We start from the raw sequence: 18,312 nt of genomic DNA, 5'->3' as shown, positions 1-18,312 counted from the left end.
ACTCAGGGAATGGGTATTTGTGTTTGACCCAATAAACTTCACTTCATATTCACACAAAACACCACACTATCAGCCACCACCGAATCACTCAACAGTGAATGCATCCCTCCGCACAGTGTTAGCGTCACAAAGGGTATCTGGCCAAAAACAGGGCCAAGTCCATATGTGCAAAATAGTTTGGAACTGCAAACCCACCAGCTTGTAGGGAAAAGTGGTAGAAGAGGTTATTAATGTTAGAAGTGTTTACATGGCATTTTGCAGCCAACATATTTGAGTTACACTGACAGGAGCAGTTCAGATAAAAAATATTAATTACCCTTAAATGAAAAGGAGGAATTACGGTACTTTTACGATACAGATTTCTTTTGTTATTCTCTCTATTGTTTCTGTTTCAAGTGACCAGTTTGAAGTCTGAGCATAGTTCTGCGTGACTTCATCAGAAGTAACCTCTGTCTATGCTGTAACTAACTGCAGCGCCAGCACAGAAACAGAAGCGAAACCATACGCTGCACGTGTGCAGTTGGTATGTTATTTTATTAGTAGAGTCACTTATGTAGTTCAGTATCTAAACAAATGCCCCAGCAATGCTTATAAATGTAATTCTATGCAAGGAAAAGATATCTCTATGCTGTCTTTCTTCCACTTTCCTGATCGTGAAAAATCGCCACCTAAATTCAAGTTATGGAAACGCAAGATAAACAGAAGATTTTACAGCTATAAAATATAGTGCAATTTTTTCTAAATATCTTGATGGGAATGATTTTGAAGAATTTTCTCTCCTGAAATAAAAGTTGATAGACTCAGACATTTCAAGAATTGTTCAAAAACTTGCCTACCCCAGGCTGTATTTAACCCCATGTCACCAACATCAATCAATCAATCAATCAATCAATCAATCAATCAATCAATCAATCAATCAATCAATCAATCAATCAATCAATCAATCATTAAACACTGATCATCATTTAGAGCAGTCGCCCAAGTGGCAGATTCCCTATCTGTTGTTTTCCTAGCCTTTTCTTAAATGATTGCAAGGAATTTGGCCATTTACTGAACATCTCCCTTGGTAAATTATTCCAATCCCTAACTTGCCTAACTATAAACGAATATTCACCCCATTTGTTCTTTTTTGCTTAATGTCGTACTGATTCATATAGGTCTTATGGCGATGATGGGAAAGGAAAGGGAAAGGACTGGGAAGGAAGCGGCCATGGCCTTAATTAAGGTACAGCCCCAGCATTTGCCTGGTGTGAAAATGGGAAAACACAGCAAACCATCTTCAGGGCTGCCGACAGTGGGATTTGAACCCACTATCACCCGGATGCAAGCTCACAGCTGCGCGCCCCTAAACACACGGTCAACTCGCCCGATGCAATTTGTTGTCTTGAATTCCAACTTTATCTTCACACTGTGATCATTCATACTTTTAAAAACACCTTGTCTACCATGCACTGTATAGACCTCCTTTTCTTCACATGCCACCGACCTCCATGCGAGGTATCAACACCCGTAAGCTTAATTTTTTTCTAGTTTGTAAAGTTTTGAAGTTGTTGAGATGGAAATTTTCCTTGTAGGTATGAATCGGCCCAAATCAGTGTTTTTCTTTCCTTAATCTTTCGAAAGAGTTTGACCTCTTCCCACATGAGAGCATAGAGACTTAATTTTCTGTTGCAGTCTAGTGGATGTACCAGTATGTAACATTATACGACATTTTCTTATATAGATTGATAGTATAAATCACCATCTTTTCATTGATATGCATGTTGACATCATCTAGCAAGGATTCCTGTAGTTTTTTTCAACACCTTGAAACATCTCATGACTCAGAATTACTTGACTTGCTGTCACTTTGAAATATGATACTGCATCGCGCAGAAGCATGGCACAGTGCAGTGAAAATTAAGGAGAAGTAATTAAGTTTTAATAAATCAGATGATAACAGCAGTAAACCAGACCGAACTAAGCGAAGTGCCAGAAGACGCATAACGTTCGGAATGGGAGTGTATGGTGCATGCAACGAAGTAACGGACAACAAAACACGTCTAACTACATGCCCACTTTTCTCATGAACTAATTGTCCCAATAACCTGGGCGTAGTGCTAAATAAATCTTTGAACTATTGTTCCCCGTTTTTCTGTTCATAATTTCCAAAGCAATGATTATCCTAGTTTTCACTGCATTGTCAAACCCATGCAGATACAAGAACATTACTTTCGTTCTGTATAAAAATAATAATAATAACAATGAAATGAAAATCCACAGCCTGTTTCCAGTCATTTGACCGGGTCAGGAATGGACTGAATGAAGCCTCCATCTAGCGGCAAGGAGACAAATTGTGCCGGCTGCCGAAGCCTGTCGCACTCCTCTGGGGCAATGATTAATGACTTGAGAGATGAAATGAAATGATATTGGAGTGTGTTGCTGGAATGAAAGAAGATGGGGAAAACCGGAGTACCCAGATAAAAACCTGTCCCGCCTCCACTTTGTCCAGCACAAATCTCAAATGGAGTGACCGGGATTTGAACCACAGGAACCCAGTGGTGAGAGGCCGGTGCGCTGCCGCCTGAGCCACGGAGGATCAATAATAATAATAATAATAATAATAATAATAATAATAATAATAATAATAATAATAATAATAATAATAATAATAATAGTAATAATAGTAATAACAACAACAACAACAATTACTAATTGAGCACGATATTTCACTACTTGCCTATGGGTTTAGAGAATTGTTTCCAAGTTATACACTTGCATCAACTCGGCCAGGTAATTTGTTGTACTTGTCTCTTTTTGAGTTCCACTATCTATGGATGCTTTTTCGTTAGCATTCAAAGTTATAATCTCACCAAGGTATTTAAATTTGTCTACAAACTTTACTTTTTTGTATTATTTAACATAATATGTGAAGTGTCAACTTGAAAAGATGGCATCATTTCTGTTTCCTCAAAATAATTTTTCAACTCAAGCTTCGCTGCTAATCGTTCCAATTCCTCTACTTGAAATGTAGCTTCTTCAATACTATTTGCTAATAATGCTAGATCAACAGCAAATGCAAGATAATTTAGTCAAATATTTCTTCCAATCTTAACAGTCGGTGGATGTATCTCATTTCATTCATGCAAATTTTTAGCAGTATACAATTAAACAACAATGGGGATAATCCATCTCCCTGTCGAAGACCAGTATGAATTTCAAATGGCTCAGAGATTTCATTTCTGAACCTAATTCTAGATTTTGTATTTCTAAGAGTGACCGCAATAAGGTTAACAAGTTTCCGATGTAAACCGAATTCTGTAAGGATATGCAATAATGATTCTCGATGGATTCTATCATAAGCTTTTTGAAAATCAACAAAAGTGATCACTAAATTTTTCGCTCCTAATCCTCTAACAATCCATTTGAGACTGATAATTTGATCTGGACAGCTTCGTCCTGGACGAAAATCACCCTGATATTCACCAAATTCACTATCAAGTTCTTTAATGAATTCTGGAATATAAAATATTATAAGTGATATCCAGCAAAGAAATTCCTCGTTACTTACTAGGATCTGATCTATCTGATCTATTGCCCTTTTTGTGTACTGGGTGTATAATTGCAACATTCCATTCTTCAGGCAACTTTTCGGTATTCCACATGTCCATGAGATGTTTATGTAAATTCTGAATTAGTGTGTACATTTGCATTCTTCCAAAGTTCTGCTACTAGTTGACTCTCTCCCGCTGCTTTAAAATTTTGAAGTGAATCAATAGCTGCATGCACTTCATCGTAAACCGGTGGTATGATTTTTTTCAGTGGGTTTTTATTTCCGACATACAGATCAAGTACTGTAAATAAAAAGCTATAATATTTTTAAAGAACAGTGGCCCAAGGGAAGAAAGGTAGTTAGGTATGTGTTCTGCCGATCTGCATTATGCATGAAACAGTATGTGGGATTCCCAGAGCTACCTTAATTTCTCTGCTTCCTTCTTGAGACTAGGTGGGAGAAAGCAAGCAAAGGTAGCATGCACTCTCGGACTTTGCCCTCCCGAGAGCGATGCCACGGATGACCAGACTTCGTGCATTTTGAGAACAAACTTTATCTACTCAGTCTTACCATAAATACTGTCCTAACTTTTGAGGGTGGCTGTACTTCCGCCCGAACGAGGGACTGGCTACAAAACTGTTATTGTGAGGCGTGAGTTGGTTGGTTGAGCCCTACCTTGTGTAACGCTATCATGGCCACACGATTCTCATACTCCCCCCATTCCATGTTCAAAACTTCAAACTGACAACTGTACACTTCTGCAGCTCAACCAAAACCCTCCAAAAGCTGAAAATTAGTAAGAAATTTGTTTACCGCACTATAAATCGATTTGTTGAGGTTGGAACTGTGAGAGATCGCCCGTGGCAAGGAAGACCACGCACAGTACGAATGTCAGAACTCATCAAAGCAGTGGTGGCTCATGTGTGACGAAATCCGGTAAGGAGACAGTCAGTGATGGCTTGTGAGTTACAGATATCAAAAATGTCTATGTCTCGCACATTAAGCATTGACCTGGGACTCCATGCTTACAAATGACGCAAAGGACATCTCCTGACAAATGAACTGAAGCGCCAGAGGCTCCTAAAATCAAAGGACTTACTTAAGCGTTATGCGGCTAATGGTCATCGTCGAATCCTGTTTGGGAATGAAAAGATTTTCAGTGTTGAGGAGACTTTCAACACCCAAAACGACGGGGTATTTTCCCATTCCTCTAGAGAAGCTGGTGAAAAGGCTCCAAGGATCCAGAGGGGTCATCATCCCTCATCAGTTATGGTGTGGTGGGGTGTGAGCTTCGAGGGCACAACGGAGCTCCATTTCTGTGAAAAGGGAGTCAAAACTTCAGTTAAAGTGTACCACGAGACAGTGCTTGAGGGACTGGTCAAGAATCTCAACAACATCCTCTTCCATGGACGGAACTGGAGCTTCCAGCAGGACTCAGCCCCAGCGCACAAGGCACGGGCAACACAGCAGTGGTTGGAGGCAAATGTTCCTGATTTCATTTCCACTTCAGATTGGCCATCGGAGTGTCCAGATTTAAACCCTTTGGACTACAAATTGTGGTCTAAGCTTCAGGAGATGGCTTGCAAGAAAAGACATTCCAATACTGAAAGCTTAAAGCAGTCTCTTCGGAAGGCAGTTGCAGAATTTCCTGTTGATGTATTGCATAATACCATTGACGAGTGGCCACAAAGACGTAAGGCCTGTGTGCGTGCAAATGGTGGCCATTTTGAATAAGTATTTGTAGTTATGGTTCATAATGCATCTATGTAACACTTGTTATTAGGATATTAAAATATCTCTAATCATTTTGTGTCAATTTACTTAAAACGCTTGGGACAGTATTTATGGTAAGACTATGTATATACGACAAGGGTGATTTCACAGCGAAACCATAAGGGCAATTTCACTCAAGACATACTTGACAATTTAAGAAAAGAAGGGGAGAGAAACCCTGCAATGTATATCACAAATCTGTATGATGTCAACAAAATACCTCACTAACCTGCAATATCTTCCAAAGTTTCTCCTCCTTTGGTAATATCATCATCATCTTCATTCATGATGGTATTGACCAGGTCTGATTCCAGAAGATCACCAGGAAGAGGCAGATCTTTCAGAACTTCAGAGTCACTTCCTTCATCCTCATCCTAAGAAAATTGACAATGTACACAAATATGTATCAATACCAAACTTATAAATTCATATGAAATATATTGGCTGATTAATTTAGCTTCCTTGGCTGGTTGGATGCTCATATAGCACCACCAAAAGTTCAACTGCTATACGGGAAATTACAAAACCTAATTATGGTGCTACAATGAGGTATTCAAGGCATAACAAAGAGTGAGGCAGTTTGCCATTAATTTCCTCGCCACACAAATGGACCAATGAGTAGCACCTTCCATTACATCTAGACACACTGGCCGTGCTCATATGCACTCATACCTAGAGGCATGAAAATAATGCAACTGTGACAAAAGCAATGAAAATTAAAAGCATCATTTTTGCCACCTTTTTCACTTTGATTTACATTCCATTATTGCAAATTAATGCTATAATGCAACTCATAATCTTTTCAATCTATCAAACATGATTATTACATTTCGAACATTATAAAACATGTGTTTAAAAAAAAATACTTTACTGAGTTGATACTGAAAAAGAATTTCTTTGTTCTTAAAAAATCAATGTTATAAGCAAATATTACAGTGATAAAGCTGTATTTTCAACAAAATACAAGCGATTTTGACATAGAATATGACAATAGTTTCATAATCGTGGAGGCGCAAGTGAGAGTTACAAAACCACGAACAATTTAAAATCAAAATAACTTCTAGATAACACGTGCAAAAATAAAGAGAAAGATCCAGTATACCCAGCAACAAGAATCTAACCTGAACATGACATATACAGATAATGCAACAGTGCCACCATCTTGAGGTATTAAAACTGCCACGATGCACGGCTCTGGACTCCAGCAGTGTAGCACGTCATATGACGTGTCACTCAATCTTGGTGAGTTCTATGTGTATACAGTGAAAAAGAAGTCAATATGTTCAAGTACTTAGGAGAATGGCTTGAACCTAATCTGTCAGAATAGGCAACCTTAACAACCCGAACTAATAAGCTAAAGATGGCATACCGTCTGACCAAGAACCCATACAACAGGTGTCTCTCCCACAACACCAAACTCAGACACTACTATATTGTCAACTGCCCAGAAGCAATGTATGCTTCCGAGTGCCTGATCCGTAACAGGAAAGGTCTAGCTGAAAAACTAGAGATCAAAGAAAGGAAGATTCTCAGGAAGATAATAGGGCCAGTCAAAATAAAGGGTGAATACACGAGGCGATACAATGAGGAGCTCTATAACTACACAGGAAAGATCACGTATGCGGTCAGGAAGAGACGTCTGACCTTCTACGAGCACATGTCAAGGATGAATTCTGTCAAGATCCAACAGGGATATAGAAACACTAAATACGATTTTTCCGACATACGGGGATTTTACGTTGTATATCCACGGATACAGTAAACAATATGAGAAGAGAGTATTAAAAGAGGTGAAAAAACACAAGAGAACAAATATGAGAACTTATTCCGCTGGGGCTTGTAACATAACAATAGTGCACTGAAAAGTGTTAAAAATATGAAACAATATAAAAACATTTGAACAGGGCCCATTTATTTCAGACCAGCAAGTTATCCTTGATTTTCTTATAAAGGTTGAACAATTCATGTTTTTTCTGCATTTCCTGTATATTAATAAAATAATATGAAGCCTAGTGCAAACCCTGGCTATTTCTGAACTTAAATACAGAGTATCAAGAAATGAAGCCACTTTCCTGTAATGTTGATGCCGACAGACAAGAACTGAGCCAAACCTGTTTTCGACTTGTGTATGGTACCCAAGCTTGCCAAATGTACAGTTTCAGTTGGAACAGTATGCAATTTCTACATTTTGCCCTGCGTACAGTGCAAATCTATTATGAACATTAAAAGGAGGGACGAGTAAAACAGATCTACATTATAGCATACAGGGTAGGTATAATCTCGTCTTATTGCTGTCATGAAGTCAATTACAAATGTTGGTGTCACTATGTTAATACAGGCAATGATTTCTAGAAAAGGTGTTCTTTATGCTGAAAACCTCAATTTACAGCAAACTCGCATTTTAGGTTTAAAAAAATTCAGGACCATTTGAATATTCTATATAAGGGTTTCAGCACAGAGTAGAAGTCCACTATAGCGAGTATGGCATATAACGAGAACCCCGTTATAACGATAGCTTTTGTCCGACCCTTCAAAATTCCTATAATCAACTGTATATTATCCTTCGGTTACAGCGAGAACCCTATTGCTGATGCATCCGTTATTACGAGCGATTATGCACACTCGATTTTTTCCGTTGCCGATATTTATGCACCCAGTCATTATACTGCATGCGATCGATCATCTTCGGTACCATATCGTTTCCTCGATATGCCCACCAACGAGATCTCTCGACGACATTTGAAGGCAATGTGGACAGAGTACATCCTTGATTACGAGGTTCGCTTATATTTTCTCGCGTCGAATTACAGAAAGGTTATTATCATGTAAATTTATAGCGAGAAGGTTATAATTTCTCTACTTCCGCTTGAAGTATGTGTTCATCATACATATAGTACAGATAAGTTAGGATATGACGCTATTTGAATAACAAAATTGAAACGTTTGCCACAAAATGCAATCGATCATCTTCGGTACAGTCAAGCACAGTACAGTTTTCGCGCTATGTGCATTTGAGAGTTCTCTCGTCAAAATTCGAAGGCGATATTGGAGTCGATTAGTAATACCCGTCGACTGCTGTTCTCAAAAGAAAAATCAAAATGAAAGAGGATAAGACGTTTTCGTATTAAATGCGTAAATAATGTGGCCGATAGCAGTTGTTAACTCGTTAAAAATAAAGGCTGAAGTAAACGATCTCTTGGTTTACCGTATACTGAAATTAAGTAAGAAAGTGATACACCTCAGGATATGGCAGGGTACTATCACTGATTTCAGAGGATAGTTTATATTTTCTCACGTCTAGTTAAATTTCGGAAAGCTATTCCCATGTCAATTTTTAGCGAGGAGGTTATCATTTCTCTACATGCGTTTCAAATAGGTTTCCATGATACATACACAGTTAGGTTAGGTGATGCCGTTTTAAAAAAAACTGAAATGTTTGCCACAGAAGCCTCTGAAGTGATACCACATTTCTTCGAATCCAAGACGATTTTTTCTCAGAATCTCGTGTGAAAAATCAAGGGTCATTTTGTATTCGCAACCTGATAGTAATGAACACCACTGGCAACTACCGCAGTAATCAAACCACGCTGTTTCTTCCCCCTCCCCCGGCCCCCGTGCGCACACACAAAACTCGTTGACAATAAACAACCGCCTCTTTATCATAGGCCTACATCGCTAGCCACGGCGACCTGCCGTACAGTGCCTATGTGTAACGTCACTGGATCTTGGTAAATAGTGAAGAGAGAATGACATTCTATTATCCTCTACAAAAACGTTTCTCAAATCTGCGGAATGGCATCAAAACATGCCATCCTTCGAATTCTTAGAAAGGCCACGGCTATCAGTAACGGAGTTATAACGCGTCTGCTGTACCTGACGCTTGGTAAAATTAAGTTTTATCGACAGCAGGAATATTTTCGCAATGGATCGTCGTATTGTAAAGATACGCAGAACAGGTATTGCCGGAAAATTGTCAACGGGTTCTCGTCGATCTTATGATGTCAATTTTAAGTTAATGGTTACTGAACACTTGGAAATGTATAATAATTGTGCAGCCGCAAGAAAATACGACATAGGCCTAATTAAAGCCCATATTCGGCGTTGCCGTGATGGCTTAAAAATGCGTACTGAACAAAAAATGCATTCAGTGGCCTGCAACAAGGACGCTTTAAAGAAGTTGAAGACGATATTGTGAGGTATGTGCACAAAAATTCATGGGTGGAATCACCATACCGCGGCGCAATAAACTCGTGTGTTGACTTTCAAAGTGCGCGATTAAGACCTATACATCGCTAGCCGCTGAAATTGGCCGAATCTGGCAAGCAAGACGTGCGTTTAGCGGCAGCTGGTTATATCTGACGCTGAGTGAAAGTAACAGTTTTATAGTAAGCAAGAATATTTTCCTAGTGGATCGTCGTATTGTAGAGACGCGTGGAATGTGTATTGCCGGTAAATTTTCAACAAGATTCCTTCGATATTATGATGCCAATTTTAAATTAATGGTTATTAAACCCCCCTGAAATAAAGCATAATTGTACAGCCGCAAAAAATACAGCATAACTAAAGCCAATGTTCGGCGTCAACAGTCTAAAAATGCATACTGTATAAGAAAAGACATTCATATGATTTTACACAGCACTTTTTAAGCCTGATTAAATTTTTTTTGAAGGAAAAAGTGAGAGTCATCTTGGATTCGGAGAAATACAGTAATATATATTTTTCGGAATTAAATAAAACACACACTTTCACGTAGTATCGAATTTCAAAAAACAACAAAAAATAAGCCGCAGTGTGAATATTATCCGTGAAAATTCAAATTTTGAACAAACTTATTGCCATTTCATACTGAATTTAATGTGTATGGGGTTTTCCTGACTTTTACAAAAAATCAGATATAACGACAATCCACTATAGCGAGTACATTTTTCGCCATTATGAATTCTCACTATAATGGACTTCTACTGTATAAACAAAAGAATAAGCCCAAAAATATTCATGGTTTCAGGCAAATAAGTTCCAGAGGAGGATGGAAAAGGACCATGTATGCAAAATTCTTTGTGTTACTGTATTACAAGGGTTCACTACAAACTTTGACTGATGGAAAACATTAATAGATTAAAGTCCTGCCTCTGGCATACCACTGCACGTGCCTCTGTACTTTTGGTTTGGAAATACAGATAATTTTCAACAGTTCCTGATTTCCACATATTACTTCTATGAATGATTGAAGTACAATTGTACAGTATAACCCCAATTTTACGTGACCTCGATTTAACGTAAACCCCCATTTAACGGAAGAAATTTCAAGTCCCAAAAATTATGCCATAAGAACAATGCAATTTTATATTCGATTTAATGTAATTAACATAACGGCAAAACCCGCATTTTGTGTTAGGAAAATTTAAAATTCGCAAGTATTTATTTCTATTCGGTATGGTTGTGGGACATTAAGAACGTATGAAAAAGACGGCATAAGCTTGCTGAGGGTGATTCAAGACATAAGAGGAATTTAGAGAGCAGACGCGTAGTGCTAAAGTGAAATATCAGACTCTGATACATATCTTTCGGTTACAAGAAGAACCCTCGCACTGATTCATCCGTTATTACAAGCAAATCTGTGCCGTGATAGTTTCTCCGTTATCAATATTCATACCCCCAACCCCAGTGTTTATATAACGTGATCAATCATCTTCCGTATTGATTCCTTGCTACACTCACTCACGAGCTCGAACTCAGCCGACCATGGCTGAAGACTAAAGATGACACAATGTTCAAACACTCGCAATGCTTTGCTTGCATGCATGCAGTACGCGGCTGAGCTCTGTTCGAGTGTGTAGATCTGTTGCAGGGTAAGAATATAGTGTCAGTTTATGTAAGTTGGCATCAGTTTGTGTGTTGTGTACCGCGTGGATTATCGAGCTCTATGTCAATTTGCTCTAGTTCATTGTTTTAGTGAAACTGACTATGGCAGTCAAAATAAGTCAGAAATGAAGTAGACCTGATTCAGGAAGTGGAGCGAAACGCAAATGTGCCTGTTAGTTGACAGCTCTGTTATTTACGGACTAAACCAATTGGAAATGTACATTTTGAACATAAAATTCAACAGTGCTAAAGAGCAGACTACCATCTTTAATTATTTTAAAAAATGAGATACTGACAGTTGTGTAAATACGTACTGTATACAGGCAAAGTGGCTCAATATATTGTTGTCATTGGGACAAATATGTTGTGGGTGTTATAATTTTGTTGTGAACTGAAATCTACGATCTTTGACTACTGTATTAGTGGTGCAGAAATAGTTGTAATTACAGTATAGTGTGTATGGTAGGTATGTCTTTGTTTTATTGTTGTCACTGTATAAATAATGTTTGTTGATGCAATTTGTCAATACAGCAAAGATTTCTGGAAAAAGTTTGCTTTCTACTGAAAACTCTATATAAGGTTAACCCCCATTTAAGTTAAAAAATTCCGGTCCCTAGGAAAACGCTAAATAAAGGTTCTTCTGTATTACAATTTTAAGGACATCTTAATGAAAAATTCAATTCACCAGTTGAAATAAATGCTATTTGGAGATCGCTACCCTTGCTGACATTTCTGACATCAGTGTGCGTATTATTAAGCTGCAGTGTGTACTATGAATCCTGTTCTTTCCTGGATACTGCTGCTAATATGTTTCTTACCCTGCATAATTCTTTTTTTCAACAGCTTTCCTATCTGACCATTTATGATTACAGGTGATCCATCCCACACACACAATTCTTTTCTTGTTGTGAACTGCAGCTTAAAAATACACACACTGATGCCAGAAATGTCATATGCATACTCATTAAATGTGTTGCACATAGTGACTGATAAAATAGATTACAAGCAAAAAAAATCATGAAATAGTTTATGCAAATGGTTCATGGTGTGGATTACTGAAGTCACATCCTGGTTCGTAAACCATGGGCAATGGCTGAGTGGCCAAGTAAGTGGTCCTGAGAGTCGGGATACCAGTTGCTATGGAATGGGAGTGGGCATCTCTAACATATTCTGAATCGTGACCCTCCTTGTGCTCAGGAGGCTAGGACTATACAATCCACCAGTGGTCCCTAACCCATTCAAGGAGAGATCCTCACTAGGACTATGTGTAAGTAGGGTAGCATCCTGCTTCATGAATTTACCGAGCTCAGAACATTTTAAGCAAGCCTCGGACCGATGGAACTAACGGAGTCCCGCTCCCATTTGACAGGGGAGGAACTCCTTGGAAACAACTTGGCGAACGAAATGGAATTCGATGGGGAGCTATCAATATTGATGGGGCTCATGGAAGACAGAAAGTAGAACTGGCTGAGTCAGCAAAGAGGATCTGGATGTAGTTTGTAGTTTGGAGTAAGTGATATTCGGGTAAGGGGAGATAACGAGGTAGAGATTGGATATTATAAAGTGTACTTGACGGGGTTAAAAAGGGAAGGGCGGAGTATGGGGTAGGACTGTTTATCAGGAATACTATTGCACGCAACAATGTTTCTGTTAGTGAATGATTGAGGGCAGATTTGGCAGTTGGAGGAATTAGGACGAGAAATGTCTCAGTGTTTTTACCATGCGAGGGTGCAGATGAGGATGAAGTTGACAAGTTTTACGAAGCAATGAATGACATCGTAGTCAGGGTCAACAGCAAGGATAGGACAGTGCTAATGGGTGATTTCAGTGCGAGATATGGAAATAGAACTGAAGGATACGAAAGGCTGATTGGTAACTGTGGGAAAGATATGGAAGCCAATGGGAATGGTAAGCGTTTGCTGGACTTCTGTGCTATTATGGGTTTAGCAGTTACGAATATATTTTTCAAGCATAAGGCTACTCACTGCTACACATGGGAGGCTGGGGTACTACACCTATAATAGAATATACAGTGAAACATCGATTCTCCGGTTTTCAAGTGACCATGAAAATAAAACGCACAATACGGGAAAACGGAAAATACGGGAATGAATGAAAACCATCAACAATTTGACTAAACATTACAAAAATGAAATACAGTAGAAGTCCGTTATAGCGAGAATTCATAACAGCAGGAAAATCACTCGCTATAGCAGATTGTCGTTATATTCAATTGTTGTATAAAAGTAGGAAAACTCCCCATACACATTAAAATCGGTATGAAATATCAATCAGTTTGTTCAAAACTTGTGTTAATGATATCCACACTACGAATTATTGTTTGTTATTTTTTGAAATGCGATACTGCGCAAAAGTGTACGTTTAATTTCATTCTGAAAAAATTACAGTTCCGTATTTCTCCAAATCCAAGACGATCCTCCCTTTTTCCTTCAAAAATTTAAATCAGGCTCAAAAAGTGCCTTTGTTGTACAGTACGCATTTTTATACCATTTTAGACACCGAACATTGGCTTTCGTTATGCCGCATTTTTTGCGGCTGCACAATTATTTCTTTCCGCGGGTTTAATGACCATTAATTTAAAATTGGCGTCATAATACCGAAGAGAACCCGTTGAAAACTTGCCAGCAATACCTATTCCATGCGTCTCTACAATACGGCGATCCGTCAGGAAAATATTCTTGCTGTCTATAAAACTGTTACGGTACTTTTACTCAGCGTTAGATATAACCGGCTACAGCTACAAGCACGTCTTGCTTGCTGGGTTCAGCCAACTTCAGCGGCTAGCGATGTATAGGCCTAAGGTCAACGAACGATTTTATTGCACCAAGGTATGGCCTTTCTGCCCTTGTGTTGTTCGTGCACTACCGGTACCTCACAATTTCATTTTCGACTTCTTTAAAGCGTCTTTGTTGCGGACCACTGAATGCATTTTTTGTATCTTTGTCTTCACGCTGACGCGAAATATTGGCTTTAGTTAGGCCTATGTCATATCTTCTTGTGGCTCCACAACTGTTCTATATTTCCGAGTGTTTAATAACCATTAACATAAAATTGGCATCATAATATCGACGAGAACCCGTTGAAAACTTGCCAGCAATACCTGTTCCACATATCTTTACGACTATCCATCAAGGAAATATTCTTGCTGTCTATAAAATTTAATTTTACTAAGAGTCAGGTACAGTAGACGCGTTCTAACTCTGCCACTGAGTAGCTGTGGCCTTTCTAAGAATTCAAAGGCTCGCATGTTCTGATGTCATTCTACAGATTTGAGAAACGTTTTTGTAGAGGCTAATAGAATATCATTCTCTCTTCACTATTTCCTGAGATCCAGTGACGTTACACACAGGCACTGTACAATCGGTTGTCACTGCTAGCAATGTATAATAAAGAGTTGGTCATTTATTGTCAACGAATTTTGTGTATGCGTGCGCGTGCGGGGGTGAAAAGAAGCAGCTTGGTTACCGCGAGAGTTGCCGGTGGTATTCATTACTGTTTGGACGCGAATGCAAGACAAACCTTGATTTTTTGCACGAGATTCTGAGAAAAAAAAGTCGCCTTGGATTCGGAGAAATACGGTCCCGGTATCACTCCAGAATTTTCTTCTTCAGATGGCATCACCTAACCTAAGTGTATATGTGTCATGAAAACATAATTGAAACGCATGTAGAGATATGAGTTATCCTGGCTAAAATTTACATGTGAATAGCCTTTCCGAAATTTAACTAGACGCAAGTAATTATTAACTATCCTCTGAAATCAGTGATGTATTCTGCCATATCTCGAGGTGTTTCACGTTCTTACTTAATTCCAGTATATAACATTAAAATTAAGAGATCGTTTCCTTCAGCCGTTATTTTGAACGAGTTAACAACTGCTATTACATAAAATCAGTTTCATGGTCTGTATCGCACTTCAATAGATTCACAATTAAGTATTTATTATTTTCCACCTAGTCGATACAATTATTGCTTAAGGCAATTTAATGGTTAAAAGTGGTACATGTTTCATATTTTATCAACATCTTCAGCCACATAACACTGTTTAGATGAAAAATATATAAAATTGACAAAGTCATTTTAAGGATTTCCTCTTAAGCATTACTTAAAATTTAGTGCTTGACAATAATGTATTTTAGTGTACCATTTGCCACCGAGGTAGACACCTCATTTGCAAATAAAGATATTTTGATTTGAACTGTAAACCAAATAAATATTAAAAACGTTAAGAGTTCAGGCGGGGTTTCGATGGGCGTGTCTGTATTAATTGCTAAAAGTTTCTGGAGTTCTTCACAATTCAAAAGTTTAATGAATGCTTTTGCCATGATTTAGGCATTTTCCTTGTCATTATGTCATTATCCTGACTTTTCAGCATTAATGTGTGGAGGGGCAAATTTTTGTACTTGTCTTCCAAACATTTTGTAAAAGTCTCTGGAATTGGTTTTGTGGTAGTTTTCTTCTATTGAGTTGATTAGATCTTTCTGTGATTGTCTCTTAGTTTGCCTGATAATTTGTGTGAACTTTAGCCTGATATTTTTGAGGTTGGTTGCACTTTCTTCTGTTTTGTGTGTTTGAAATTTTAACCATGCCTGATGTCTTTCTTCATGAATTTTGTCACATTCTGAGGTCCACCAAGCATGTCTTTTACGTGTGTTCAATAGGGCTAAATTTTCAGCTTGTTGCCTGAGAACTGGAACCAGTTCTTCTAAGTTATCTGTCAGTTTTATGTTCTGTGTGACTTCTCTGTATTTATCATTCCTAATTAACTGGTGTGGATCAAAGTTCCTCTTTCGTTTATTGCGTTTTGGTTTCTTTTTTAGTGGTGTGAACTTAATTTTGATTTTGACTATGTAATGATCTGAACGTATATCTACTCCTCTTAATACTTTAATATTGTAGATTTCTCTGTGGAAGGTTTTGGCCATAAATACATGATCCAGCTGCCATTCCCCTTTTCTCCAATCAGGATGTTTCCAAGTTTTAAGTTTGTTGGGCCTCCTTTTGAAGTAGGTGGACTTTGAGATTAGCTTGTGTTCTCTGCAGAGTTCAACAAGTCTTTGACCATTCTTATTTATATGTTATTGTGGAGCCCATTTCCCAATGATATCTTGGTATTTCTTTTCTCTTCCGAGTTGGGCATTGAAGTCCCCTAACAGGATCCAGAGGGCCCGGGTTCGATTGCGACCAGGTCAGGCAATTTTACCTGGATATAAGTCTGGTTCCAGCTCCACTCAGCCTACGCGATTACCTTTAATTGTGGAACTATCTAATGGTGAGATGGCGACCCCGATCTACAGAGCCGGGAATATCGGCCGAGAGGATTCGTCGCACTGACCAAGCGCACCTCGTAATCTGCAGGCCTTCGGGCTGAGCAGCGGTCGCTTGGCAAGCAAAGTTCCACTGGGGCTGTAGTTTGGTTTGGTTTAGTTTAGGAGTTTTTGTAAGAATATAATTATACATATTTCATTTTTGTGATGTTTAGCCAAATTGTTGATGGTTTTCATTCATTCCCGGATTTTCCGTTTTCCCGTGTTGTACGTTTTATTTTCACGGTCCCTCAAAAAACGGAGAATCGAGGTTTCACTGTATCCCTCTCTTAGACTGCAGAGACAAGATTTCCTCCAGAATCGTATACAGGAGGATCAAAGAGCAACTAGAGGAAGAATTAGATGAATACCAAGGAGGCTTCAGACCTTGGAGAAGCTATGCAGAACAAATCATCACTTTAAAATTAGCCATAGCATATTACAAGAAGCAAAACAAACCTCTTGCAATAACCTTCGTGGACTGTATCCATAGACCTTCAATGTTGAAAATATTAAGAAATTTCGGGCTCCATCCAAAATTAATCAAATTTATTGAACTCACCTTAACCAACACTAAATCAAAAGTCAAGTTCTGAGGGGAATTATCTGAGCCATTCATCATAAAAACAGACTTAAGACAAGGAGATTGCTTGTCACCACTGCTGTTCAACTGTGCCTTGGAATATATAATGAGGGAATGGACAAGAGTAACCCAAAGAACATCTGAATTGGAAGACCCAAAGACAACATAAGTTTAAATTGCCTAGGTTTTGCCCGGATGACCTTGCTCTCTTGTCCAACAATATTCAGGAAACCAGACAAGAAGTTATATCACTACAGGAAATAGCACAGAAAATTGGTCTTGGAATATCTTTTGAAAAGACAGTAATCATGTTTACTGACCCACCACTCATAAACAAAATTGCCACAGGAAACCAAGAAATCAAAATTGTAGATAAATTTAAATATCTGGGAGAAATCATAACAAATAACCTCAATGAAAAGCCAGCATGGCATAACAGAATAAATAAACTGACCAAAGTATAATGTCACCAAGAATACCTACAATGAAAAAGGCCTGTCAATAGCAACAAAATTAAAACATTACAAAACAGTCATTCGACCAGAAATAACATACACAAGCGAAACTATCTTCAAAACAACTAACACTGCACAAATAGACAAATTACTCAAGATAGAGAAAAGAATCATTAGAACATGCATCAACAAATTATACCAAAAAGATGGACACTGGAGAGTAGCTTCTAATGAAACAGTCTACAAGGAAATAGAAGCAGTAAAGAGCTCAATCAGGAAGAAATGCATTTCGTTTTTTGGACATCTAATCAGGACACCAGAGAACAGGATCATCAGGAAAATAATAGAAAAAATATGAAATAGTAAGTGCAACATTAAGTGGATTACAGAAATTAAGGAAGATATGGATGAACTACAAATTACAGTGGAAGACCTAAGAAACAAAACCGACAAAATCAAGAAACTCACAAACAAACCAGACTGCAAATCAGAATCAACAAACAGACAATAGGAAGGGCGATTTCCGAAGAAAGAAGGATAAGATCAGAGAGAATAAAGAAGTACTGGGCTGACAGGAAACAAAAATTCTTGTAAGTAAGTAAGTAAGTAAGTAAGTAAGTAAGTAAGTAAGTAAGTAAGTAAGTAAGTAAGTAAGTAAGTAAGTAAGTAAGTAAGTAAGTAAGTAAGTAAGTAAGTAAGTAAGTAAGTAAGTAAGTAAGTAAGTAAGTAAGTAAGTAAGTAAGTAAGTAAGTAAGTAAGTAAGTAAGTAAGTAAGTAAGTA

General features: G+C 38.1%; 1 protein-coding gene across 1 annotated transcript in view; it reads right to left on the bottom strand.

Moving 5' to 3' along the window:
* The window catches only part of LOC136866781 (histone-lysine N-methyltransferase 2C-like), an 811,555-nt gene that overhangs the window by 494,366 nt on the left and 298,877 nt on the right, over window positions 1–18,312 (bottom strand). Inside the window, 1 exon segment of the mRNA XM_067143888.2 lies at window positions 5,535–5,679. Within this exon segment, the coding sequence (XP_066999989.2) occupies window positions 5,535–5,679 (145 nt within the window).

This window comes from Anabrus simplex, chromosome 3 (genome assembly GCF_040414725.1).
Source record: "Anabrus simplex isolate iqAnaSimp1 chromosome 3, ASM4041472v1, whole genome shotgun sequence".
In the NCBI taxonomy this organism is placed as follows: domain Eukaryota; kingdom Metazoa; phylum Arthropoda; class Insecta; order Orthoptera; family Tettigoniidae; genus Anabrus; species Anabrus simplex.
The sequence above is the reverse complement of the archived record's forward strand: the minus strand, read 5'-3'. Positions and strand labels throughout refer to the sequence as shown.